The 25,792-nt window shown below is 45.6% G+C and overlaps 1 protein-coding gene across 1 annotated transcript in view; it reads left to right on the top strand.

The window, feature by feature from the left end:
* The first annotated feature begins 4,879 nt into the window (after window positions 1–4,879).
* Window positions 4,880–25,792, top strand: part of Rhoj (ras homolog family member J) — a 92,313-nt gene continuing 71,400 nt past the window's right edge. Inside the window, exon 1 of the mRNA XM_052739580.1 lies at window positions 4,880–5,524. Within this exon, the coding sequence (XP_052595540.1) occupies window positions 5,347–5,524 (178 nt within the window). The 5' untranslated portion in view covers window positions 4,880–5,346. The remainder of the gene's footprint in view (window positions 5,525–25,792) is intronic.

Below are 25,792 nucleotides of genomic sequence, written 5' to 3'. Positions count from 1 at the left end.
TGCATATTCATATGTATGGGCACACATGGGTGTGCGTGAGTGTGAAGGCCAGAGGTTGACACTGAATGATTTCCTTGATCCCTCTCCATCTTATACATTGAGGCAGTCTATCACTTAAATTCAGAGTTTGCAGTTTTGACTTCTAGCTAGCTTATTTAGAGGCTCCCCATCTCACCAACTGAACTCTGGGATTGCAGGTGGGCCCCTATGCCCACCAGCATTTACCTGGATGCTGGGGATCTGAACTCTGGTCCGCATGCAGCAAGCACTTTGCCCCAAAGTCATCTCTCCAGCCTGTGTTGTTGAGTTTTGGTTTGGGGATGGTGTTGGTTTGCTTGGTTGGTTTGGGGATTTTGTTGTTGTTCATTTGGCGGAGTGGTTTTGTGCTTTTGGTTTTGTTACCATTCTCGTTTTAAGGCAGGGTCTCATTACATAGCCCAAGCTGGCCTCTGAGTTGTGATCACCCTGCCTCAATCTCCCAAGTGCTAGGACCTGACTTTCTGGAGAGAGGAAATTTGAATGACCCCAACCTCTTGGTTAAACAGACCTCATCTTTCTTTAAACAGACAGTAGTCCCACCCACCCCTCATTTACCTAATTTCTCTTAAAATGAAGAGATTAGGGGACAAAAGAAAAGTCCTCCAGATGGAAGAAGAAATCCATTTCTGGAATTATAAAAAAAAAGAAGTCATATGCAAGAAAATGTGGCTGATAAGATATGCCATGGCATGGTACATGACATCAGCAATAACTGGAAGCCGAGTGCAGGCACTCAAAAGATGAAGAACACAGACACATGAGCATCCCAGATGTAGATGACTCATCCCCCTTGGGAAAAGCAGTTCCAGTCCAGGCTAGTCCTAGAACACTCTGTTCAGTGTTAGCGTCCTGGCCAATCTTGAGGCTATTTGGGTCAGAACCTTTAGAACTATGTAGTGTTGTCTTTCCCAATTCACAGCATCCCCATCACTGTTAGGGACCAGTTAGCCTCCGCGAGGACTTCCTCTGGAATGCCAGTGACTAGTGACTTCTGGGCATCCTTGAACCATCTGAATCATAGCACACTGCACATTCCTGAGCCTGGAATCAAAACACTCACCCACAGAAAGACTATCCCAGAGTAAGAATATCTCACCCAGTTGTGCCACCTCCCTATGCAACATCTGGAGGGAAAACAAGGGAGAGAAGTCAAGGTTCTTTCTTCTACTAAAGTCACAGTAAAACTGGACTTACTCAAATGAGTCAGAATTTATCCGAAATATATGTGCGTATGAGTGTGTGTGTGTGTGTGTGTGTGTGTGTGTGTGTGTGTGTGTGTGTGTTAGGCTGACTTTTACATAAATTCCTGTGAAACCAAAGCAACCGAGGACAGAAGTGAGCCAGAGAATTAAGGTCCCTTGGAAAAAGAAAAAAAAAATCACCCAACAAGACTTCACTATGCACCGTTAAGTTTGTATAAACTTGGTGGTGGGGTAAACCAAATAATTAATGGCTATGTAACCACCAGTCAATCATCTGCATGGCTCAAGCCCCAAGAGCACAGATATCTGCCTAAGAGTGTTTTAGAAACGGTCTCCAGCAGTCTCCATACCACTTCCAAACACACACAGACAAATGTTTATGATGGGATGCCGTTCTTGGGCATTCTACCCGGGCCAACCATACATGCTCCATAGTTTCCTGGACATGAAGGAACAATTGTAGCAGTTATCTTAAAAGTTCTTATTAATAAAATCAAACCTGAGGCCAGTTATTGGGGTGAATGCTGCAAGGTCAGAGAGATAGAACAAGCCACAGCTATCTTACCTCGCCAATTCCTCAGCTGGTCCTGTTTCCTCAGACTGGAAGCCTCTGAGTTCTCATCCAGAATGGGTCTCAGCTGAATTGCTGCTCAAAAGCCTGAATGCTTAACCAGGCCAAATTGCTCCTAGTTTCTGGTCCTCATGCCTTATAAACCTTTCTGCTTTCTACCACCACTCCCTGGGATTAAAGGTTTGCTTTCTGGGATTAAAGGCATGATGAGTCACCATACCTGTCTATATCCTTGAACTCATGGATTTCTGCCTGTGGAATGCTAGGATTAAAGGTGTGTGCTACCACTGCCTAACTAGTGGCTTTTCTGTTCTCTGACCCCAGATAAGTTTATTAAGGTACACAATATTTTGGGAAACACAATACAACAAACAATGTTGAATTGTTCTTAAGAGTCAGGTTCCTGTTAGGTTTGTTGTTGTTGTTGTTGTTGTTGTTGTTTTGGGGTTTTGTTTTGTTTGAGACAAGGTCTGACTAGACAACCCTGCCTGGCTTGGAGCCAGCTATATAGACCAGCTGGCCTTGAACTCACAGAGATCCATCCCCTGAGTGCCGGACTTAAAGTAGTGCCCCACCTGACCCAGCTGTCATACCAGTCTTGATGTTTAAAGTTTTTAATATTAAAAATTATTTATTTTCACGAACAGTGTGATCCACTTGATTATAAGGCTGAAATGTTAAAATATTAACTTTTTGTTATTTTTAATAGAGTGCTCAAACTTCTTTCTATAATTATTAAATTTAGGGGATAATAAGTAGTGATTAAAAAACCACTTTATTGTGAGAAATACAACTAACTTTCTCTAGAGAGCAATAAGCCGTTTGCGCATTCCTTCCAACTCGGCAGAAGTACCGACCCACAGACTGAAACACACACATCTAGCTTCTTGAAGTGTCTTAAAGGTCCCACTCACTACAGAATCCACTTGACGTTGAGAATGGACTTCACCATCTGTGTCCGGTGGTGCAAGATTTAGGTTACACACAGAAATAGCAAAATCTCACCGGAAGCCCTTACGGGGGTCTAATATTTATCGTGTGCAGATGCAGCTCCTAGCTGACCAGGCTGGGAACCATGTTTCGGATCTCTGTGCACAGAATGTCATGCCGCCTTCACCGCCAGATCTCAGCCTAAAGGTCAAGGACAACCCCTCACAGTTCGGCCAGTCGCCTGCCATCGCACTGTGCTGCAGTGAGGCTGTTCATCTCAAGGCAAGTGTGTTGCTGCAGCTGTTGCTGTTGTTGGGGTTGGGGGTTTTTCGTTGTTTTGGTTGCTGTTGTTTTGTTTTGCTCTGTTTGCACTGCAATCACTCCTTCCCCTGCATGGTTCCTTTGAAGACCTCCTTCACCCTTGAAGCCTTTTATGCAGAAGTATAACGTAGGTTTCTAAATTACAGTTTTATTCCACTTACCCCAGGTTCCGCAGAGAGACCAAATGAAAATAAAATTCTATCAACTACAGGCAGCCACGGAGGTCTTCAAAGGCTTCACAGTGTGGCTTGATAGGAACCATTCACGTTCCAAGTACAGCCCCAATATGTTACCTTTGATTTGTCATTCAGGCTGTTCATCAGCACGCGGTGCCTCCCTCCCAGCCCAGGGCAGGAGGATGCTTCTGAGCCCTCTGTTGAGTCAGCATGAGTACTTGTGGCCACTTGTTCTGGCCAATGAATGTGAACAGAGGTGTCACTTCCTAAAGAAAACCCAGAGTCAAAGCCTCTTCTCGGTGTCCATTTCCTCTCCGGCCACGGTGATCAATGTGTGTGTGATCGTTCAGTCAGCCTCAACCTGAATAAAGAGCACAATGCTGCATGGAAGAGATACAAGGTAAGCAAAAAAAAACCAAACAAACAAAAACAAACCAAAAAAAAAGTGTTATTTCAAATTACTGAACTTTGGGGACTGTTTGTTATGGCAACAAAACATCCCTGGCACTCTAGGCCTAATTGAAATGTTATTCTTTCATAGAAAAGAAATGTTGGGGCACTGAGCATCTTGGCAAATGTTACTCTAATCCAAAAACAGAAGAAAGTTGGACTCTATTACACGATAGCATGCATATGATTTGTAGATACACAAGTTACTGACAGACACTTACTAAAGCTGATTTTCCTCTAACCTGGTCCTAGTAAAACTGCTCAAAGCCATTAGATCATCTGCAATCTTCAAAATCTCGTAGAAAAACAAAGTTCTCTGACTTTAACCCATTTGTCAAAATCATTTGCAGGGTCACATTTCCAAGACCAAGTCCATTAATGAAACAGGGCTTCATTCTGAGGTACCAAACAAATTCACTAGCTGTTAAGTCATTGAAGAGGGCCAGGCTGACCCAGGAAGAGATGATTCAAATAAAAAGGGGCGCATCCAAGCATAAACAGAATTAGAGAACCCTAACTAAGCCGAAAGGCCCGGCCCGCTGTAGCCTCTCACTTCTGAGAGAGTGAAGGACGAGCCCAGTTTTTGCATATGCATAGTAAGAAAAATTTCAGATACCCCATATCTGATTGATTTCCTTTATGTAAAAACCTTAGGGGGTGTTTTGGGGGCTCTGGAATGCATATTTGAGCATTGTGTTCAAATGGGGACTTGATCACGTGTAGTATACCTACAACAGGTACAGTTTCCCCCCTTTGAAACAGTGTAACTCTGGAAGGTTTTCTTCCTCACTGCTGGAAAAGAAGTACTTGAGTTTCTCGTTTAAGTAAAGAAAAAACTGTCGTTTTCGAGTCAGGGAGGGATGGATGATGTCATGTGTTCGCCTGCAATCCCTGATGTGGTTCCCTCAGCTCCCTCAGGCTCCCAACTCAGCCCCATCCTGTTGCTGTGGCAGACAGGGCTCCCCGGGTTCCATCCGTTCTCCTTTGGCTTCTTCCCAGGCACAGGCTTGCAGCCTGGCTAGCAGGGGATAAAACAGGAAGTCTGACGGCTTCAGCCGGCTGCGGGACCCCTAGTGTTTTCCCACTCTGCGACCTGGCCTGGTTCCCCAGAAGTACAAACACACGCACAGAGCCCCATTGTTGCCGCCTTCCCGGCCCACTGATCCTAATATGGAATGCAGCAGGAAGCCCACGATTTCCTGACGCTCGGCAAGCCAGAGGAAGCGAGGGGGGAAACTCCGTTTAAAAGCCCTGCTCGCCTCCATGTTAGCTGTGTGGTGGAAAACCAGGCAGGAGTTAGCCAAATCTCACCGTGTCATCAGCCAGGCTGGGGATGGGGAGGGCAGAGTGAGACTCTTCACAGGCTGCTGGAATTTCTAGACTGCCAGGAAGTCCCGGGAAGTCTGTGCAAATGAGAGCGCCTTAACTCCAGCCACTGGGGGAAAGGCACAGACTTTTGTCATCCCTCCTGCCAAGAGTGTGCTACCTTCCTCTTCCAGCATGGTGAGCGGCGGGGCTTGTGTGTGTCGGGGCCGTGCCTGGGCGAGCCAGCCCAGCCACCGTCAGGCCGCCTGAGCTCCAGCCTGGGGCCGGTCCCACCGCTCCATGCGCTGCAGAAGCCCCAGCAGCAGCAGCAGCAGCAGCTGGAGCCGCCAACATGAGCTACAGAGAGGGGACTGACAGCAGCTGCGGCTGCGGTGGGCGCGACGAGAACAGGATCCTCAAGTGTGTGGTGGTCGGGGACGGCGCGGTGGGGAAGACCTGCCTGCTGATGAGCTACGCCAACGACGCCTTCCCGGAGGAGTACGTGCCCACTGTGTTTGACCACTATGCAGGTAGGGAAAAAGCGGGCACCAACTTGATCTAGATGAGCGGTGGGCATGGGGGCACACGTTCACAGGGGCCTGGCTTACCCCGAAAGTCAGAGCCAGATGTGGGCCTGGCAGGTACCAGGTTAACTCAGCCAAGAAGGGTGCTAGGATCCTGGGGAGAACCTGTGCATGAATTTACATGGCACCGCCTTCCCAGCTTGAAACAAATGTGTAATCCTGGAAAATATCCCCCAGACCTCGGGGCCAGAAATTGTTCTCAACATTCGCGTCTAAACTTTCCTAAACTTTTCACGATGATCTTTTTTTTTTAAGTGTAGTGTAATTGCATAAATTTCCATTTTAAAAAAATCACGACTAGACACGTGGGAAGAATGCTCTACTCTCTACACGTTATCTACTCCTTCATGCTAGTCATAAACGAAAATGCTAAGAAAACCAACCACTAAAACATTCTCTTTTTTTTCTGGATTACTTGGGGCTTAAATTTTGTACTTTCTCTCTTCTGGGGTGGTAGGTGAGGGAAAGGTATCCCAAGCTTTTAAATATTGAATGGGGAAATTAAGTAAAAGATTGCTAGGTTTTTAAGAGTAAAAAAATTCAAATGCAAATAAAATCATTTCCGAGTATGCCCTGAAAAGACAAATTTGAGTATGAACTATTTTAAACCATGTTCCCATGCTGTGGTCACCACTTAATTCTTTCAGGGGACTTTGAGCTTTTGAGTGTTTGAAAGCTTGTGGGAGTTCGGTCAGCAGCCTGCCTTGTTTCCCATCTTGGCTGTGACCGGTCAGATTTCCGTATGGAAACTGATGTGTTTCTCTCCACTCACTGTGGCCTCGGTTTTACAACATTTTCTGAACATCACGATCACCAGTGAGTTATCAGGGATCTGGGGTCTGGTGGGAGGAAAATTCCTCTCTCTTCACCTTAGCTCGAGATCAGGATCAGTATGAAGGAAGCGGCCCACAGGAAGCCAGCCCGAGTCTGCTCTGTGACCATTTGAAATCCTCCCTCCAGAGGAAGTAGCCGCTTCTCCAGAGCATCATAGTCACTCACCCCCATCATCTCTTCCTTTTAAGTGCGTATTTGCAACAGTGGTATACAGCAGTCAGGGGAGAGATTCACTGCCGGGGAGGGGGGTCCATTTCCTAACAGGTTTTTTTATATTTGTAGAAATTCCCTGCAAATTCTAACACCAAATCTTCTGGGCTTTTCTGAAAATGTACTGGCTATGGCCAGGGAAGAACTTTTTAATGAGAATGGGACAAAGATAAAAACAGATGTTTATCTTGAGAGGGGGGAAATGTAAAATATAGGGCTATGTACCTTGAGGGGGGGACTCTAATTCTGGTCCTGAAAACACTGTAGCAGAAGTTATTTTCCCCTGTGTCTTCTTAATGCTAGAAAGGAAAGTGGACAGTACTTTATTTCTGGAGCTTTCTGATCAAAGATGGAACTGAAAATCTACTAAAGGAAAGGCTTCTAATGCCTGGGAAATTATGTCTCCAGATAACCATCCCTTGGGTGAGCCAATTACATACAGTCTTTCTTGTTGGCAAGAAAGACAAAACCATCTTTGGAAATGAAGTTAGCCTATTAAGAAAAAAAAATAAAAAAAGCTAGAGGTCAAACCAGCTAGACTTTGCTAGCGTTGAGTTATTTTATATTTCAATTATATGCACAATGACTAAGTGTTTGATCACCAAAACCTCTCAAAGCAGTTTTAATATTTGGGTTTTCATGAACTAAACTGGATTATTTTAGTTCCCAAGGAATCCCCTAGACACAAAGCGGTTCTTTGCAGACATTCCTGAACACAGTCACCTCGGTTTATGCTATGTACTTCTTTCATATGGGATCGTCTCATGTGCTGGCCATGTGGTTAAAAGGGAAAGAAAGGTGTGAACCACACTCACACCAGAGACTCACGAAGTGCTGATCTCCATCCCAAAGACTCCACCCTGCTCATTCTTGCTCTGGCTGTGCATCAGCCTGTAGGTGGCCACCGGGGAGCAAATCAACTCTAAAATACAAGCAAAGGCCCCCTTCCCCATCTGGATTCAGTTTTCAGTCCCCTGGGTCCTACTGACCCACTCTGATATGGCAACAGGAAACACAGATGCTGTGTCTTTAGAAAAGTGGCCTTGAAGTCAAGGACAGCCTGTCTCTTGAAGATGGCTCACTATGATGGTCCATCTGGGAGAGTATGTATGTAGTGGTAAGGACAGTGTACAGCCATACCACATGATCCAGTTCTAATACTGTGTTTTTCATTACTCTGTGGCCTTGAGAAAGCTACTTACCCTCTCTGTGCATCCGTTCATAATGGTAATAACGGGGACAATAAAGGTATTTGAATCATCTTTGGAAGCAAAATGAATTCATGTGTGTAAAGTTCTTAGTGCCCAACACACAATATGGGGTCAGGCATCATATCAAAGTCTGTGCACACCATGATGAAATCAAATGAAAATGTTATTAAAAGATAAGAACTACAACGAGGGGAATGTGATTCCAAGAGTATGCTGTCATTAAGAGGAGAGGGCGGGATAGAGCGTATTATTATCCTTATAAAATAGCTACCGTGGAGCGGAGAACTGACAGCCCTGCCTGGCTACAGTAGGAAATGGGATGTTAACTCAAGAGGTGAAACACCAACTTCGCATAAGTAATGTCAGAAGACAGAAAAGGCTGGGGGGAAAGTTGAAGTTTTATTACCCCTAGTTTGTTTACCTGTCCTTACAAACTACCAGACTCCGAAAGCACACCAACTCTAGGTGGCGTTCCTGAACTTCCCAAGGAGGGTTCCTCGATCTGCGTCCAGTCCACCTCTCGAAATGTGTTTACCTTTCTAGGGCACAGCCTGCGCCATCCCATCATGATTTATGAGTTTCCTTACGGCCACCCCCAACCGGCTCTGTGCTGTGACTCTCCTTAAAGGAAGGTCATCCCTCGCTGCGCGTCCAGCCGGCGTCTCGCTCTGCAGAGGCTTTGATGGTTCTGGACTCGCCTTAAAACACATTTTTAGCTTGGTTTCTGGAATATCTCCTCCTGTTTCTGTTCTTCACCCCAGCAACTCTCTCTACCTCTTCTGCGCCTCCCCCATCGCCCAAGGGCTGAGTGGTACAGTAGTTCAGTGGTCAGTCCCTTGGTTCCCTTCTCTAGTTAGCCGCAGGACCCAGGTGCTGGAATTTGGCTTCACAGCTTATGTCAGCATTGATAGACTACCAATTTCATATTTATATCTGTCCCCGCCAAGCCTCAGAGCACTCGTCTATGCAACTGCCCCACTCTGTTTATCGATCTAATGGGCATCTCCAGCCAATGTTTTCTTTCTGATTTTCCCATCTGCTCTTCCACCTCCCTTCTGCTCCACAGAAGATCACCACTGGTTTCTTCTGCCCAGTGGCTGAGAACAAACACCAGGGTAATCTGTGACTCCTTTGAAAACCATCCTCCTCCATTCAACCATCAGTCAGTATCCCTTGTCTTTACAAATGAGTCCGGCCTTCACAACGCACCAAGAACCAAACCTGGCCACCTGCCACCACCCTCCTCTCCACACCACCATCATCTGTCATCCACACTACCATAGTGGCCTCCCAACTCCCTGCTTCAAAACCTGTCCCCTACGTGTCTCCACCCAGCTGGTGGGAGACCATCCACAATCTCAGCCCCTCGGTCCCTTCCTTCCATGCCCACACTCTTCCTTTGTACAAGTACAAAGGTCGTGTACAAGGTGCTGTATGACTTTGTCCCTCTTGTCTTCTAACCCTGCTATAGCTACAGTAGCCTTCTTACTGTTTCTTCTGGAAGACTCCTTGAATACCCGGCATTCGCTCTTACCCTGCCCTAACACCACACTCCTCATCTGACCTAGCATTGATTGGCCACAAGATGTAATCCATGTGTCTGGGCCTATGTGCTCACAAAAACCCACACTCACACATGCACATGTGCAAACACACATATACACACGTGACTCTGACCTCTTGTTCTGTGATAACTTCCTTTGTCAGATTTAACACCACACGGCATTGTATGTTTGCTGACTATTGTCTTAGTTAGGGTTTCTATTGCTGTCAAGAGACACCATGACCACAGCAACTCTGATAAAGGAAAAACATTTCATTGGGGTAGCTTGCATTTTCAGAAGTTTAGTCCATTATCATCACGGCGGGACATGGTGGCGTGCAGGCAGACATGGTGCTGGAGAGGTAGTTGAGAGTTCTACATTTTGAGCAGGCAACAGGAAGTGGTCTCAGGTACTGGGTGATATCTTGAACATACATGAGACCTTGAAGTCCACCCTCACAGTGATGCACTTCCTCCAGCAAGACCACACCTACTCCACCAAGGTCACATCTCCTAATAGTGCCACTCCTTTTGGGGGCCATTTTCTTTCAAACCACCACAGCCATCCTCAGGTTCTCAAACAGAGCCTGGCACACATTAGACTCTCAGTAGATAATCTTTGAGTGAACTAAATCTAAGCATCTTGGTCTCTCCAATATTTTAGTCATCCCTGGTCCACTAAAACTTTGGTGAATAGGACTAAAGGCACAGTCCTGTGGTAGAAGCCTTCCCTACCATGCACAAGCCCTGGTTTTGATCCCAAGTACTGGAGAAAATAAAACTCTATGACAAATACATAAAGAAATTGCTGGTCCAATATACATTTAAGAATGAACATACAAAACTATCTTTAGGTATATTCTATCTTGTGGCTTTTTTTAACATTTTAGATAGTCATCTCTGCTCTAATAGCTATGATATAGTAATAATTGTCTTGACCTTGGTGGACAGTGTGACAACTACCAAATAATGTCACCCTACAGTGTGTAAATGTCACTTGATTTCCTCCATCTGAATTACACTCAAAAGCTAGGCTAACTTTGGTATAGCCCACTCAAATAGTTGTACTTCTTATAAACGGAGCATGTTCAAAAATAACCCAAGTTTCACTGAGGGTTAGGACCGCAGAGAAGGGGCAACAGGATAAAGGTAGAAAGGGCCAATGCTGTTTGCTATGAGGCTGCCTAATAAAGAACCCCTGGGCCTCGCCTCCTAAGCCATCCAAGGGTGTCTTAAAATGCCCTCACAGCCTCTGGGCTGTCGAGTTCAGCATACAACAAGAACATATCTTTCCACTCTTCAGTCTTGTGACCAACCCCTTACTGATAAAAATATTCCCATCCATTAACATTTTGCATGGCCTATGGCATCAGAATAAGACTTCCATCTGAGTTTGGTTGGGTTGTGTGCTGCGTTGGGTAGTGTATGTGGTTTGTCGGATGAGGTATGTGGTTGTGTGAAATAAGCCAACTCCAGCTGAAGCATGTCTCCACACGCCTCCACTTCACCATTTCCGCCATGCTCTGTCCCTGTCTTCCCACCTAGGGCTCTCTCCTCAGAAGCCAATCCATTTGGGAGGTCACTTTAAGCCAGTGCTCGCAAACCCAGGCCGCCTGTGCAGGAAGTTAACACAATTCATGGAAAAGAGGGAAACCCAGTTATTCTATCAGCCGTGTGAGATACAACAGGAAGTTGGTTCCACAGAGAACTGAAAGCTGGTTCTAACTTTTTCCACCAAATTGAATGACAGTTGGCCCAAGGTAGGCTCAGAGGCAGCCATAAGAGCTAGAACAGTGGATGGAACTGATCAACTGAATAAAAACAAAGTGTCAGCCCTACATGTAGTTTCTACAGGGGCTAGGGATGTAGCGCCACGGTAGAGCACTTGTCTATCAGAAATAAGCTTCTGAGTTTGATCCAGACACCATAAAAATAAAGACTTGTAACCTGATTCTGTCTATATGGGAAAATACATTCAGTAGTATCTCTTTTGTTCTTTATGAAAACACTTACAGGCACCCTAAAGAAAGAATGGTTCATTCCTTGGAAATGGCCAGAAAACAAACCTAAAGCAACTTTCAAGAGATTATGAAATAAATCAACAGGGTTTTTTTTAGATAAGCAGCTGAAATTTATTTTACAAAATATTGACTTTAGCACAGCCATTTTATCCTGTAGTTAGATCTTCTAGTGACCAGCCCCCTCCTAAAACTCTCTAGGGACCCTGCCAAGTGTCCCCTCATCAGTATAAACTCAGGTAAGTTTGGAAGAGGTCCCTATAGAGAACAAAACATGTTCCTGTCACTCTAAAGGTTTTAAAAATCTCTACATGGACAAACTGGGCAAAATTCAAATACATCTTTGACTTCACCCCAAATTACTTATGGATTCTCTTGAACACCCTTCCTTATTAAGTCATGGACACATGGGGCCTCTCACCAGTTTTCTGATGCCAGAAAACTCCACCTAGTATAGGGACCGAACGTCAACCTCAGGCTGCACAGGGGAGGCCATTAAGTCATTCCACAGAAGGGTACTAACTTCTCAAGTAGCAAACTAGGCCCTTCACGTGAGGCACAAGCCCACCTGGGCATGGACCCTGCTTTCAGTGGGCTTGGAAAGCAGCTAGAAAGGCTGGTACAAATGAATTGCTACTTTCGCTTTGCTGGGGTTTTGGCAGACCATAGCAGGCTGGGAAGCCACTCTGAGGACAATAAAAAAGTCCTTTGCAAAGGAGCACCAGGGAGGAGATTGGAGATTAGAGGGTGGCTGGGTTTTGTTTTTATTTATTTATTTATTTATTTATTTATTTATTTATTTATTTATTTATTTATTATTTTTGGGTGCTGGGGGGTTGGAGGCAAGTGCAGACACATTCCAGGCACGTGTGCTATTGCACATAGGAATCACGGGGTTCTTACCCTCAGACGAAAGTATACATGGTAGTTGTGACAGAGCAGACAAGAATGGGCTGATCGAATGTGTTGATCACTTGGTCCCTCCTGACACAATGAATGGCACTCAGATATCTAAAGCTGTCAATATTCCATCTCCTCTAGCCCATCATCAAGCAGTACAACATGTATGTAATACCTTCTTCCGGACTCGGGGTTGCCTTACCCAAGGTGCAATAACAGAAATCACGCATGTGTGTCTTCCCACAGTCCACATTGAGACAGGAGACAAGCTCTCTCAGAGAAGCCTGGAGTGGAAATTGCACTCAGAACACCAAACTCTACTGCAGAGTCAGCAAACTGTGGGAGCAGGCAAGAAAGAAAAGGTTGAATTTGTGGCCAGTATAACATTAGAAACACCGGCTCCAGGCTTGGAACCTGCATCTGTCATCCATGGTAGTCCTACATACCAGCATTTGCCAGCAACACACCAAGGGCAGCAGCCAAGCCAGGCTTAGGTGGGCAGGCCCCCTCCCAGCAGGCTCCTGGCTCTACACATCTGGGCTCCCTTTACTGTGCAGGCCAGGAAATGGTTCCCAAATATGATCACATGACTGTCCACTGAAGCTGGGGTAGATTCTGCAGCATCGTTCATCTCTCCTGCTTGAGTGGTCAGTAGCAAACAAGTCTGAGGTGGCTCCAGACATTAGCTGTCTCTGTTTCTGACTATGTTGCCTTCTTCTTCAAAGGCAGGGTGACAGTGGGAAGCAAGCATGAAACCCCTCAGGATGATGGGAGCAAAACCACAGAGAAACTGGCTCATGTGTCGGTCTTGAGCACAAGCTCCAAGTGTCGGTCTTGAGCACAAGCTCCAAGTTGTGGAGATCCCAATCTCTCTGCAAAGAGGCAGACTCTCATCTGGCCTACAGATTTACTTTCCCACATACACATCCATGACACCTTCTAGGGTAGTTAACAGAGACCAAATACTTTTCTACAAACAGAGTCAGGATAGATCCATTAATTCCATGTGGTCCAACTCCAAGTCTCAGAGTATCCTGGCACTGCCTGGAACGCTCTGAAGTCCACCTACTTCTTATCTGCACCCAGATCTGACAAAAGAAAAGGATGTGGCTCATGTGTGGTCTCTTAGTGTACCAGGCTTTTTCTTTTTGGGAGGCCAGAGGGGACCGACCAGCTCCCAAATCATGACACAGAGACTTATTAGTCATGAATGCTCGGCCTTAGCTTAGGCTCATTTCTGGCTAGCTCTTTCGACTTAGGTTAACCTGTTTCTCTTCATCTACCTTTTGCCTTGGGGCTTTTTACCTTTCTTCCTTTCTGTATGTCTTACTTTCCTGTTGTCTCTATGTCTGTCTGTCTGGCAGCCGCCTGGCTTCTGGCCCCAGGCATGTCCTCCTCTTTCTCCTCATTCTCTCCTCTTTCTCTTCCTCTCCCTCTCTTTCTTTTTCTTCCAAGCCAAGATTTCTCCTCCTATTTATTCACCCCACCTATCCCTCTCCTGCTATTGGCCATTCAGCTTTTAGTAGACCAATCAGGTGCCTTAGGCAGGCAAGGTGAAACAAATGCAGCACATCGTTACATAGTTAAGCATACATCCTTACCTCATTAAACAAACGCAGCATAAACGAGTGTAACACACCTTTACACAGTTAAGGTAATATTCTGCAGCATAAACAGACGTTACACATCTTTACATAGATAAATATTCCACAACAACTTAGGATTTGTCCAGGTTCACAACGCAGCCACGGTATTCATTCCCAGTCACGCTGTCAGTTTCATTTATGCCTCTCCAGGCAGAATGGTAGCATTAATAATAAAGCTGAAATGACACCAGGATGTGTGACCACAACAAGAAGAGCCATATTCTAATATCATCAGTGCTATGATTCAGGCACATTCAAAGTATCTTCATACATTAATCCATGCCTCTTCACAGTCACCCTACGAGATGCTACCATTTTCTCCATTTTGATAATAAAAATTAAGCATTGTTTAAAGGTTAAATTGCTTATCAAAGAGTAAGGGGACATGATGGAATAGTAAGCAGTATTAGTCAGCAGATAGGTTAGTGACATTAACCAAAAGCCACCGTTAGTTAGGGTGTGCTATGCTAAGCTACAACAGCAAATAGACACAAATGTTAACTTATGGCAGGGGATCCTTTGATGCTGTTTCATTCCTGGTCCAGTGTTCAAGTCAGGAGAGATGCTTTCCTCCACGCAATAACCTAACACCTCAAGATGCTGCCATTCTGTGACCTTGATACCCTCTAGGATCCCTTAGCTATCGATATCTCAATGAGGAAGAGAATGGGGCAGTTTGAATGGAAATATTTAGAGACACATCCTGGAAGTGACAGATATTATTTCCTGTCATTCTCCACAGAAGATGATTTAGTCACACGCCACCCTCAGTCTAGGGGAGGCTTGGGAAAAGCCCACCTCTGTGCCCAGAACAAAGAACATATTTTGGTTGAAATGAGCAACCTCTTCCTGCTTCTTTCCAGCCACCAAATATTTTTACATACTTTTCCTCTTACATGAAACAAACTTAACCCTTTCCCCAGATAGCCCACCCGGAGTCCCCTGTGTCATACCACCATGCCAAGGTCCAGAATCAAGAGGTGATTCATAGCCCTCTCAATACTCACACACGGTTCCTCATGGTCCAAAAAAAGCCAGTTCTCTAACATGGTTTTCTAACCATCTCTGCTACCATGGTATAACAGAATCAGGGTGTCCAAAATATTCAACCCCTTTTCAGAAGGAGGAGAAGGGAGACAAAAATAGAATAATGGAACCCTAGTGAAAATCACAAGGAAGTCCCCCTGCACCAGCTGTAAGGAAGGGCGTTAGGATGACCCTGATACTGTTGGTAAGAAAAACTTTGAGAATTATTCTTAGCTTCCCTTGCCTGGGGTTCCAGAAGGTTATTCTTCCTTGCCTATCATCCCTCATGACCCATATCTAAACTGAGCCTTGTGGAATATGACTTTGGGGGGGGGGGGGTAGCAGAAATGTCTCAGCTGACTTCTTGACTGTCCTCTGGGATGCTCATTTGAGAGTTTAAAAGCATGAACATATTAAATGCCAAGGTTTCTGGTTATTTCCTGAATGGGTCATCATGTCAGGACCAAAGAATGTCTTCTCTGGACAGTCTCATAAAGTATGTTGTATCGTGTGCTTCCTTGGTTCTCAGACAAGCAATAGATTCTGGAGCCATGTGAGGTAGCTTAAACAGGAGTGTGACACTCAGGCCTTATCCAACATTTAGAGACAATTCTGATTTAGTAAAAGCTCCGTGAACATCTGCCACTCAGATTCTTTTTCTTAATACTTCCTCATGGATTGGGGCACCCATGGCAGGGTGCTCATGTGGAGGTCAGAAGACAACTTTCCTAATCAGTTCTCTCCTTCCACCATGAGGATCCCAGGGATCAAACTCAGGCCATCATGGGGCTGAGCCATCTTCCAGGTCAACATTCTTTTTAAACTGTATCTTCTATCTGTGGGGCCCAGAAATAATGAAACTTGTTAACTCTATGAGGTCTTTAACGTGTTTTCTATAAATCTCTGATTTTTAAAAATAATATATATTAAGGTTCTGTGTGTGTGTGTGTGTGTGTGTGTGTGTGTGTGTGTGCATATATATGTGGAGGTCAAAAGGCAAACTCCTCTGTCATCCTCAAGCATCATTCACCTTTTTTTTTTTTGTTTTTTGTTTTTTGTTTTTTATTGAGACAGAGTCTCCCTCTGGGTCCTGGTGCTCACTGGTTAGGCTAGCCTGTCTGGCCATCAAGCTCCGAAGTCCCTCCTGTCTCTCCCTCCTCGGCACTGGATTCCAAGAGCATGCCACCACACCTGTCTTCTCAGGTGGGTGCTGATCACGGAACTCGGGTCCCGTGCATGCTCAGCTAGAGCTTACCATCTGGGCCACCTCCCCAACCTACTGGTTTTCCTTTGCTTGAAGTGTCTTGCTGTGTAAAGGACACAGGAAAGCACAGGAGCTCAAGGACCAGCTAGCCTTCACAGGCAACAAGAGCAAGAGCCCCTGCCTCAAAACAAGATGGAGGGTGAGGACAGACACCTAAGGTTATCCCCAGACCCCTACATATGCCTCCACACACACTACACACCATGCATGAACACAAACAGCACACACACACACACACACACACACACACACACACACACACACACACGCAAAGATTCCTGTAAAACACACAAAAATATGGGTCCATGCCAAGGCTGCGAAACTAGGAAGTGGAACTGTGAACATGAATTTCTATAAGCAGTCTAGGCATTAGACAATACCTGTGAAACTCCTGTGTTGTACTTCAAAACCATTGAAACATGTGCTCAGAGTTGAACTTTATGCTCAACTAATGTCATTTTCATGTGTGACCATGCATGTGCATGCATGTGTTTCTGTGTGTGTACATCCATGTGAGGGAGCAGGCTAAGGTTACAGGCATGCACCACCATACCTGCTTTCAGTGTGAGCTCTGGGGATCTGAACTCAGGTCCTCGTGCTTATGCAGCAGGCATTTCATCAGCAGCCACCACCCTAGTCCCTCAAGCTTATCCAATTTATCAAGTTCAGTAAACCTTTCTTTATACTAATGGAGATGCCTATAAATCAAGCCAGAAGGAGCAATTTCATAGTCAACCATCAATCAATCAATAAAGCAATTTACAAACAGATACACATATAATTTTCTGGCTTGGGAGTTTCTATCAGATCGTGTGAAATACAAGGGGCTTTTGGAGTCTCTCGGAAACAGCTAGAAAACTCCTAAATCATGATCTTGAAAGAGAGAACTATCCCCAAGGCTGAGACAGAGAGAGACCCTCACACGGAAAGATCACAGACGCGCGGAGAGAGGCCCTGTGAAAGGAGGCCTAGAAAACTCTGAGGCTGGGAGGAGAGACTGGGAGGAGTCAGAACCCGGCCAACCTGGGCATGCTATGTGCCAGCTGCTGGGAAAACTGGCACTTGGGCACCATCTGCAAAGCTGCCCAACCATGGATTCTTTTCCCTGAGGCTGCTGCCTGTAGACCAAATCAGTAGGAGGACTGTGGGGCCTTGCGGGAGGACCGAGGGGAGCTGGGGAACCCCTCCTCCCGTGGGAAGCCGTAAGGGAAAGCTCCTGGGTCCTGGGGTGGTTCGGGTGCAGCTCTGTCTGGGAAGGATTATTGTTGCTCCATGTCCATGCAGCCCTGTGATTATAAAATGAACAGTAAACATCTGTTTCTCCACTGCAAACCCTGCTGTTCTGCTTCATGCTTTGACCTAGCGTTTGGGGGAAGGAGGGTGGAAATCCTCCTCCAGAACTATTTTTTCTGAGTCCAAAAGTCCTCCCAATAAGCTAGCATCTGCCTGAAAGAGAGAGAGCGTGTAAATTGTGGGAGAGGCCAGAGTTCTCTTACTGGAACTCCCTGTCCTTATGAGGACAGTCCAGTTGACAGCCAATCCTGCTGAGGCAACCAAGCCTTCCCCTGCAGCCTCTCAGGCTCTCTTAATACAAGTCGGTGGATCAGTCCTCAAAGTGTGTTCTTTTTTGTTGTTGTTTTGTTTTCCTTTTTGTTGTTTTTCAAGACAGGGTTTCTCTGTGTAGCAACCTGGCTATCCTGGAACTTACTTTGTAGACCAGGCTGGCCTTGAACTCACAGAGACCCGAGTGCCTCTGCCTCCCCAAGTGCTGGGATTAAAGGTGTGCACCACCGCCTGGCTCTCCAAGTGTAATCTTATGGCTGGAGAACAATGTGTGGCCCAAGCAGAAGACTCCATGGACAAAACAGGCAGTTGTGGTCACAGTTCATTAATCAAATACTAAGTTGGTAATACTGAGTAGCAGAGTCTTCCCTGTGTGTCGAGCCCTGCGTCGCCCTTGCTGTCTTGTCTGAATGTCATCTTAGGTGGTAGGTGTCCTTCGTCTGAGGGCAAGGGAACAGGAGCTCAAAGGGACATCGTTCGTCCCACATTGGGTGGCTAGGAAGTGGCCGAAGTGAGATGCGGCTCTTTCCTATGGTTACTTCCTCAGCAAGGCCACACCCCCTGGATTGGGTTGTGTTGACCTGTTGGTTTACTCCTGGGCATTTTATATTATTTATTCCTTTAATCCTGTTAAGATGCTCCCTTCCTAGAAGACATACCTGCAGAAGGCTAGGTTCTTTCTATTTTGTGTGTTCTTATGTTCCCAGCGCCTGTCACGAACCTGCAGCAGCTACCCAGACACCTATCTTGAGTGAGTGAGTGAGTGAGTGAGTGAGTGAGTGAGTGAGTGAGAGTGAGTGACAGCCAAGAGTTCCACGGCGGTCCTAACCATTGCACATCCCTTAATGCACTGCCCTGTGTGGACCATCAGGACAGTTTTCTATACTGAACTTACCATCCCACGCCCTGAGAGGATAGACGCTAAGTATCATGAGCACACAAAGAATGGCCTTGTTTAAAACTTTTTTTAAATTAGTTTTTTTTTTGGGGGGGGGGGGCGGTATGTTTTATTCTGATCAGATTTCAAAGCTATGAGTTCTGAGTGCTTTAACTAGGCATGTGGTGGTTTTCCTAGCTGTCTTAAGGGCTTGTTTTTAGCTGTTTTTCTGCTGCTATGTACTAGAAGCAAAAGGGAGGGGCGGGGACGACTCAGTTTGTTGAAGAATGTGGTGTATAACTTTTCTTTCAAATTACGAGGCTAATTAAGAGGAAAAAATAATAAGCAAGTCAGCTCCTGAATGTTCAGCACGGATAAACCTCCTAAGAATTATGAGTGACACTTAGAAAAATGCAGCTACTCATTTGCTAAAAGTATAGCAATTTGCAGCCGGTGTGCTCGCAAGACGTGCAATGGATCTGTTCATCTGCACTAATCACAGGGCACTCTGCACTTGTCAAAGCAGGAGCTGTGAAGAGAAAGGAGGCTGTGCTCTGGCCTCTGGACTCCCTCCCTCTGCTTATGCTGGCTTAGCTCACATTAAGAGCCCTAAATGCTTCTTTGCGCAAGTAAAATGAATTCCATGTGATATTTGCAATAGTTCAAGCTGGTAAGTAAGAGCCCTAAGAATTTTCCAGAGTAAACATGTTTTACTTTTCAAAAGAGACCGAGAGCGGGTGCTAGCCTGTTGAGTGTCCGTGTCGGGCTTCGCTTCAGAGAATCTGCTCCATTATTCCACTTGTCTCCCCGTCATAAAGCTCACATCAGAATCCTTCTTTTTGATAAGCCACATCTCTCGGGCTGTAGATCAGAGTTCCTTACTCCTCTTTGAGGTCAGTGGAAATCGAGAAAAACCTCATTATCACCCTCAGAATGACGGCTCTTCGCGTACTCGAAGACCAGGAGAAATCCATCCTTGTTATCATGAAACATTTCGGCTAATTTTTTCCAGTTCCCTTCATATCTGATATTCTTTCCCCCTTTTTGATGAGCAGCATCTCATGAATTTACTCAGGTCAATCACAACAATATGCACTTCAGACACACAGCCAGCACAGAATAGTTTTACAATTTTTTTTGGCAGGAATAAGTGAAGGGACCCCAAGACCAAGTTCTCAGCACAAAGGAGATTTATTTGCCCCAGAGGGACAAAGGGCATGGAATAAGAGACAAAGATGGGACATAGGGGACAAGGGAGAGGGGGAAGGGGACAAGGGAGAGGGGGCAGGGGTGTTTGTCCCAGAGAGGGGGGACAAAGAACGGTCTCTGGATAGAGAGGAGACAAATGGCACGTAGGAAAATGGCAGTTTATAAAGGGAAAAGGGGAAAACTCGTGTTAGGATGAGGTGTTTAATTTTGATTGGACATGTTAATTAGGTAAGCCAAAGGGGGCTTTTGATTGCTGACTTCAATACTTTGAAAGCTGGACCTTGGAAGTCAGCCGCAGGAGGAGGAAGTGGCCAAATAAGAGAATAGACCTTGGTGGCTAGCTTTAGGAATGTAATCTAATGGTTTTTAGCAAAGAAGAGGGAATAGGGGGGAGGGCAAGGCCTGCCAGAGCCATGTCTGTCATGCTCAGGCCACCTAGAGTCCCTTCAATAAGCATCTTGCAATGTGGTTAGGTATAGCCCTAACAGTATGGATTAGCCTTAACCAAACCATCATCATCATCATCATATGTATAGGGTGTTTTGCCTGAATGTATGTCTAGGCACCATGTACATACCTAGTACACACAGAGGCCAAGAGGATATTCCCCTGGAACTGGAGTTACATACAGTAGTGAGTGCTGGTAATCAAACCCAAGTCCTCTGGAAGAACAGTGCCCTTAACTACTCAGCCATCTCTCCACAGCCCCTAAATAATCTTTTAGATCACACTTCTTGTTTGCTTTTGTCCCTTGCCACTCAGATTTTTTTTCAGTCAAGTTGACAAATGCAGAGAGCTGAGGTCATCGACATGAGAGCAGCTTCCTTCCCAACATTCTAACAACTAGCCGTGCAATAACCCCCATTTATCTATATTAGAAGGTCATGTTCAGGCTTTCAAAAGACAAGATTGAGTCAGATCTTAAAATTTATGTAATTTTGAGCTCCTCCTAGCAATGCAAGCAGCCATATAGGGCATGCTGAAGAGAATACTTGACCACAGTGCCCTAGGTTGGTGTTAAAGAAGACATCCTGGTTGCTCTCGTTACCATGAGTCTCTCAAATCTCATTTTAACAAATTTTACAAGGACTCAGTACATAATATATATAGACTGTGGTGGCTAATATTGATTGTCAATTTGGCAGGATCTAAAAATCATTGAGGAGACAGTCTCTGAACATGCCTGTGAGAGATCATCTAGGTTACGTTCACTGAAGTAGGAAGACCCGTGTTAGCTGTGATTCCGTGGGCCAGGCTCCTGGAATGAATAAAAAGGGAGAAAGCAAGCTGAGGACTGGCATTTGTGGCTCTTGCTTCTGAGTGTGGATACATGTGACCAGTTGTGTCAGGCTCCTGCCTCAAGGACTTCTCTGCCATGATGGACTGCACTTTCCAATGATGACCCAAAGTAAACCCTTTCCCCCTTAAGTTATTTTCGTCAGGACACTTTAGCATAGAGACAGAAAAAGTAACAAGACGTGTCTAAATACATACTACTGACAGGTCACAAGGCAGCCTCACATTTCATATGCTGCGTATCTAAATCAATACCCTAAAATCTTTTTAAGGGTAGTTAGTGCACATTAGACAAACATCCTACTCAGCAATTTCAATATTTACTCCAAACTGAATTCTAGTTTCACAAAATGTATTCTGTACCTGGGTGTGTTGTGTGAAGACTTTTCCTAGGGAGATGCAACACCCTCTCATCTACTAACTCCAGATAGGAAGCCCGTGACAGACCAAAGTACAGATACCACCAAAGTCCAACTTGGCGAACCAATGAGCTTTATTGGAGTCACTTACAGGAGCAGAAATGACTCAAGGACAGCCACATCACCAAAGCCCACCCTGGCACTAGAGAGAGTTCACAAAAGCTGGGAACCTGAGGCTCACTGCATAGCCCGAAGGCAGCTCAACCAATTGGAGAGTGTCCTTTCCAAGTGACTCTGACCATCTCCCAAGCAACTTGGATGGTTTCTGTTTCTTCCAGGAAGCGGGTCTAGTCTGACTCTTCTTTGCAACTTGGCTAGTCTGAGAGTGACTCTCAGCAGTCTTTATTGCTTACTCTGGCAGGGAGGAGCCTAGTGAATCTGATCAGTTTCAGGGACTTCCTGAAGCTATTTTGAGTTGTTTGCCTACCTGCTTAAAGAGCTTCTCTGAAGGATGAACTGTCCCAATCTTGGAGGAAACTTATTCAACACTCTACCCCTTCTTCTGAAGTAATCTCTGAGCTTTGGAGGAGGAGATTATAGATGTCCACCTATGGCTAAGAATTAGACCACTCTGCCACAGCATCACTGTGCCTTTGCAGTCATTTATTCTCCAGAGCATCACCAGAGGTTATGAGTTGAGGATGACAACAATGGTGGTCTATAGGTGTAAACATACATTTAGAAGGCAGCTTGAACAGGCACATCATATCCATCTAGTAAAACCATAGAACTTGCTTCCCCCCTTGGGACCTATGACCTCCCCAGCCACAGGTTTTTGTTCTTGCTTTCAGCACGGTATATGAATTCCCCCTTGTGGAGTGGACCTTAAATCCAATCAAAAGGTTGTTGGTCTTATCCGTTGTAGGGAGCCTCGACGTTGGCTCAGAACACCCCAAGACCAAATTCTTAGCACGAAGGATGTTTATTTGCCCCCAGAGAGACAGAAAGCAGGGAGTAAGAGACAAACACAGGAGATAGAGGACAAGGCAGAAGGGGAAGAGAACAAGAGAGTAGGCAGGGGTATTTGTCTGGGAGGGACAAAGGACCGCCTCTAGATAGAAAGCAGACATGGTGCATAGGAAAACAGAGGTTTATAAAGGTAAAACGGGAAACCCTGTGTTAGAATGGGGTGTTTAATTTTGATTGGGCATGTTAATTAGATGAGTCAAAGGGGGGGTTTGATTGCTGAACTTCAATACTTTGATAGCCGGACCTTGATAGTCAGCCTTAGGAGGAAGAAGTAGCCAAATAAAGGAATAGACCTTGGTGGCGAGCTTTAGGGATGTAATCTAATGGTTTTTAGCGAGGCACAGGGAATGGGAGAAGGACAACTTGCCAGAGCCATGCTTGAGTGGGCTAGTGTCTATAGTTTCAATCTATGAAAGCGGAGCCACTGTCACCCAAGCAGACACATCCTGCCCGGCACATACCAGGATTTCAGCACTCGGGGTCCATAGCCAAGGTGGAATGTCGGTGACAGTTCTCCACCAGCGGCTTGCATGGTCCCCTCTGGCACTATGAAAGCCAGCCAGGGGAGTGGAGATTTCCAGTTGAGTCCCAGCTTAATTTCTCCACATCCGGCAGTCAAAGCATGCACATATGGTTGTCTTCAGCAATGGGGTCTCACTGTCTGGTCCTGGCATACAACCAACAGCGGTAGCAATAGCCTTTGTGGTTTGTGGCCTCAGGGGCTTCCCTGGCCAACAACTCACAGGAAGGTAGCCCACCCTTGGCACTGAAGTTTTCATTCAATAACCTTATGGCCTCTGGGAGTGTCCATTTGATACCTTTGGGATTTTTTTTTTCCTTTCAGTTAACTCGGCTGTAACACAAATTGCAAAGTGGTCTTATTAATAAAAAAAAAAAAAAAAACTCATAGCCAGATATTGGGGTGAAAGCTGAAAGATCAGTGAGACAGAACAAGCCATAGCCAATCTCACCTCGCCAACTCCTTAACTGATCCTGTTTCCTCTGACTGAAAGCCTCTGATCCTCACTGGGAAGGGACCTCAGCTGAACTACTGCTAAAAGCCTTCTAGGAAATCCTCAGCCCAAGAGCCTCTGAGTCCTCACCTGAAAGGGATCTCAGCTGAACTGCTTAAAAACTTCTAGCTCCTGGTCCTCAGGCCTTACATACCTTTCTGCTTCCTACCATCACTTCCTGGGATTAAAGGCCTGTGTCCTTCCCAAGCAAAGACATGAGATCTCAAGCGCTGAGATTAAAGGTGTGTGTAACCATGCCTGGCTCTGTTCCCAGTGTGGCCTTGAACTCACAAAGATCCAGATGGATCTCTGCCTCCCAAGTGATAGGCTTAAGGGTGTATGCCACCACTGTCTAGCCTCTATGTCTAATCTAGTGGCTGGCTCTGTCCTCTGATCCCCAGATAAGTTTTATTTGTTAGAGCACACATAAAATATCACCACACCCGGGCTTGGTAGGGTTGTAAGGTAGGTGGAAGTACCATTGTTCCTGGGTGTCTCTCCAAAGCCTTTCCAAATCTGCAAAACTCTCAGAGGTCAGTATTATGTCAACTATATAACAAAACCTTCTCCAGAGGATGCGCAGGGCAAGGCAACATTCTGAACCACCATCCCATAACAAACAGTGGGGTTACCAAGATAACCTTGGTGAAGCACCCTAAAACTCCACTGTCACCTGTTCTCAGCAAGTGTCAGGTGACCCCAGAAGTTTTCAACTAAGAAGACACTAAAGTCAAACATAAGCAAGGCCTAATACAGTGTGGAAAGGCTCCATCCATTGGTATGTTTCTTCCTCCACAGACCACGGTTAGGTACAGAGCATGGATAGGAGGTGTTAATTTAGTTCCCCATATGCTTCGGTCATTCTCTCTGAGACATTAACTTTCCATGCCCCAGAGCTCTTCCATGGAGCCTCCCTCTATTTCTCCACATCTGATAAATTCAGTGGGCCTGACTTAATCTATTCAGACCTACTCAGGACCATGGGGGACCATGGCCCTGCTCTCCCCTGATGTACCTGTTGGTTCCTTGGGTCAGAGTGGCCCTGGATTGGCACTGTGCCCACAGCTGTAGCTGTTGCCTCTCCATCCACCATACCTGGCTGTGGGGAAATTCCAGCCTGGCCAAACCATCTCCAATCCCAAGATAACCTTTCCTGAAGAGAAAGGTACCTCCTTAGTCTCGATGATATAAACAAAACCTGGGGCATCCACCAAAGATCACGAGTCATTTTGGACCCTACTTCACCATCAACTAACTTTAGGAGAAGTAATACTCACCCAGAGGTGAGTCCTTGAATGATTTCCAAAATGCAAATGGATGTTCACGTGTTGGCTCTTACACTCACGGAGGAAGCGCAGGAGGAGGCTGGAGCACAGATCTATAGATGCACAGTCTTGATGGGGCTGCACAATTGGAGGAAACCTACTTTATTTGCTTTCCTCATCACGAGGAACTGACCAGAGTTTTCCTTTAGGGTGTCATCACTGCCTCAGTTTCCCCAACTCTTCCCATCTCATGAACACTTTAGAAACCTGTTTCCTGAGAAATGAGGAAGAGAATTCTGCTGCACTTGGCTCCAGTTTCAAAGCCCAGATCTGGGTACTCCCACAAGTCCTGCAATAATTCAGGGCCAAGAGGAACATAAAATAAAGCATTCTGCAGACGGGAAGATCTGCCCACAGAACGACCCCATTTCTCCCCGAAAAGGGCTGACAGAACCACAAAGCTGTTGCCATGTATCTTTTTCTTTCCAGATTGTCACCTTCACTTTCAAATAAAGTGTCTGAGTCAAAGAACTTCATGTATACATTTTTCTCTGCACGGTTTGCTGTGGTTTTGAGACCGGCTCTTCTTTTAAGGCTGTGACCAGCAGTCTTCTGTCCTGGGCTTCCAGAGAGCTAGGATCACAAAAGTGCACTGGCATGCCTATGCCTGGGTTGGTCTTGAACTAATGATCCTCCTGCCTCAGCACTGTGCCTCTGGAACACTAGGATTAGGATTATAGGTGTGCACCATCACATTTTGTTTTTTCATGGTCCCTGAAACCAATAATCTGCTAACCTTAAAAAAAATCATACTTGTTTGCTCTCATTGAGTCTTTTAGTTTGTCCTTACTCCATCTTTTCTTTGTTTGGTTTTGGATTTTGTTTTGTTTTTCGAGACAGGGTTTCCTCTGTGTAGCCCTGACTGTCCCAGAACTCTATAGACAAAGCTGG

Source organism: Peromyscus californicus, unplaced genomic scaffold (genome assembly GCF_007827085.1).
Source record: "Peromyscus californicus insignis strain IS unplaced genomic scaffold, ASM782708v3 Scaffold_15__1_contigs__length_86483966, whole genome shotgun sequence".
Taxonomy (NCBI): Eukaryota; Metazoa; Chordata; class Mammalia; order Rodentia; family Cricetidae; genus Peromyscus; species Peromyscus californicus.
The sequence above is the reverse complement of the archived record's forward strand: the minus strand, read 5'-3'. Positions and strand labels throughout refer to the sequence as shown.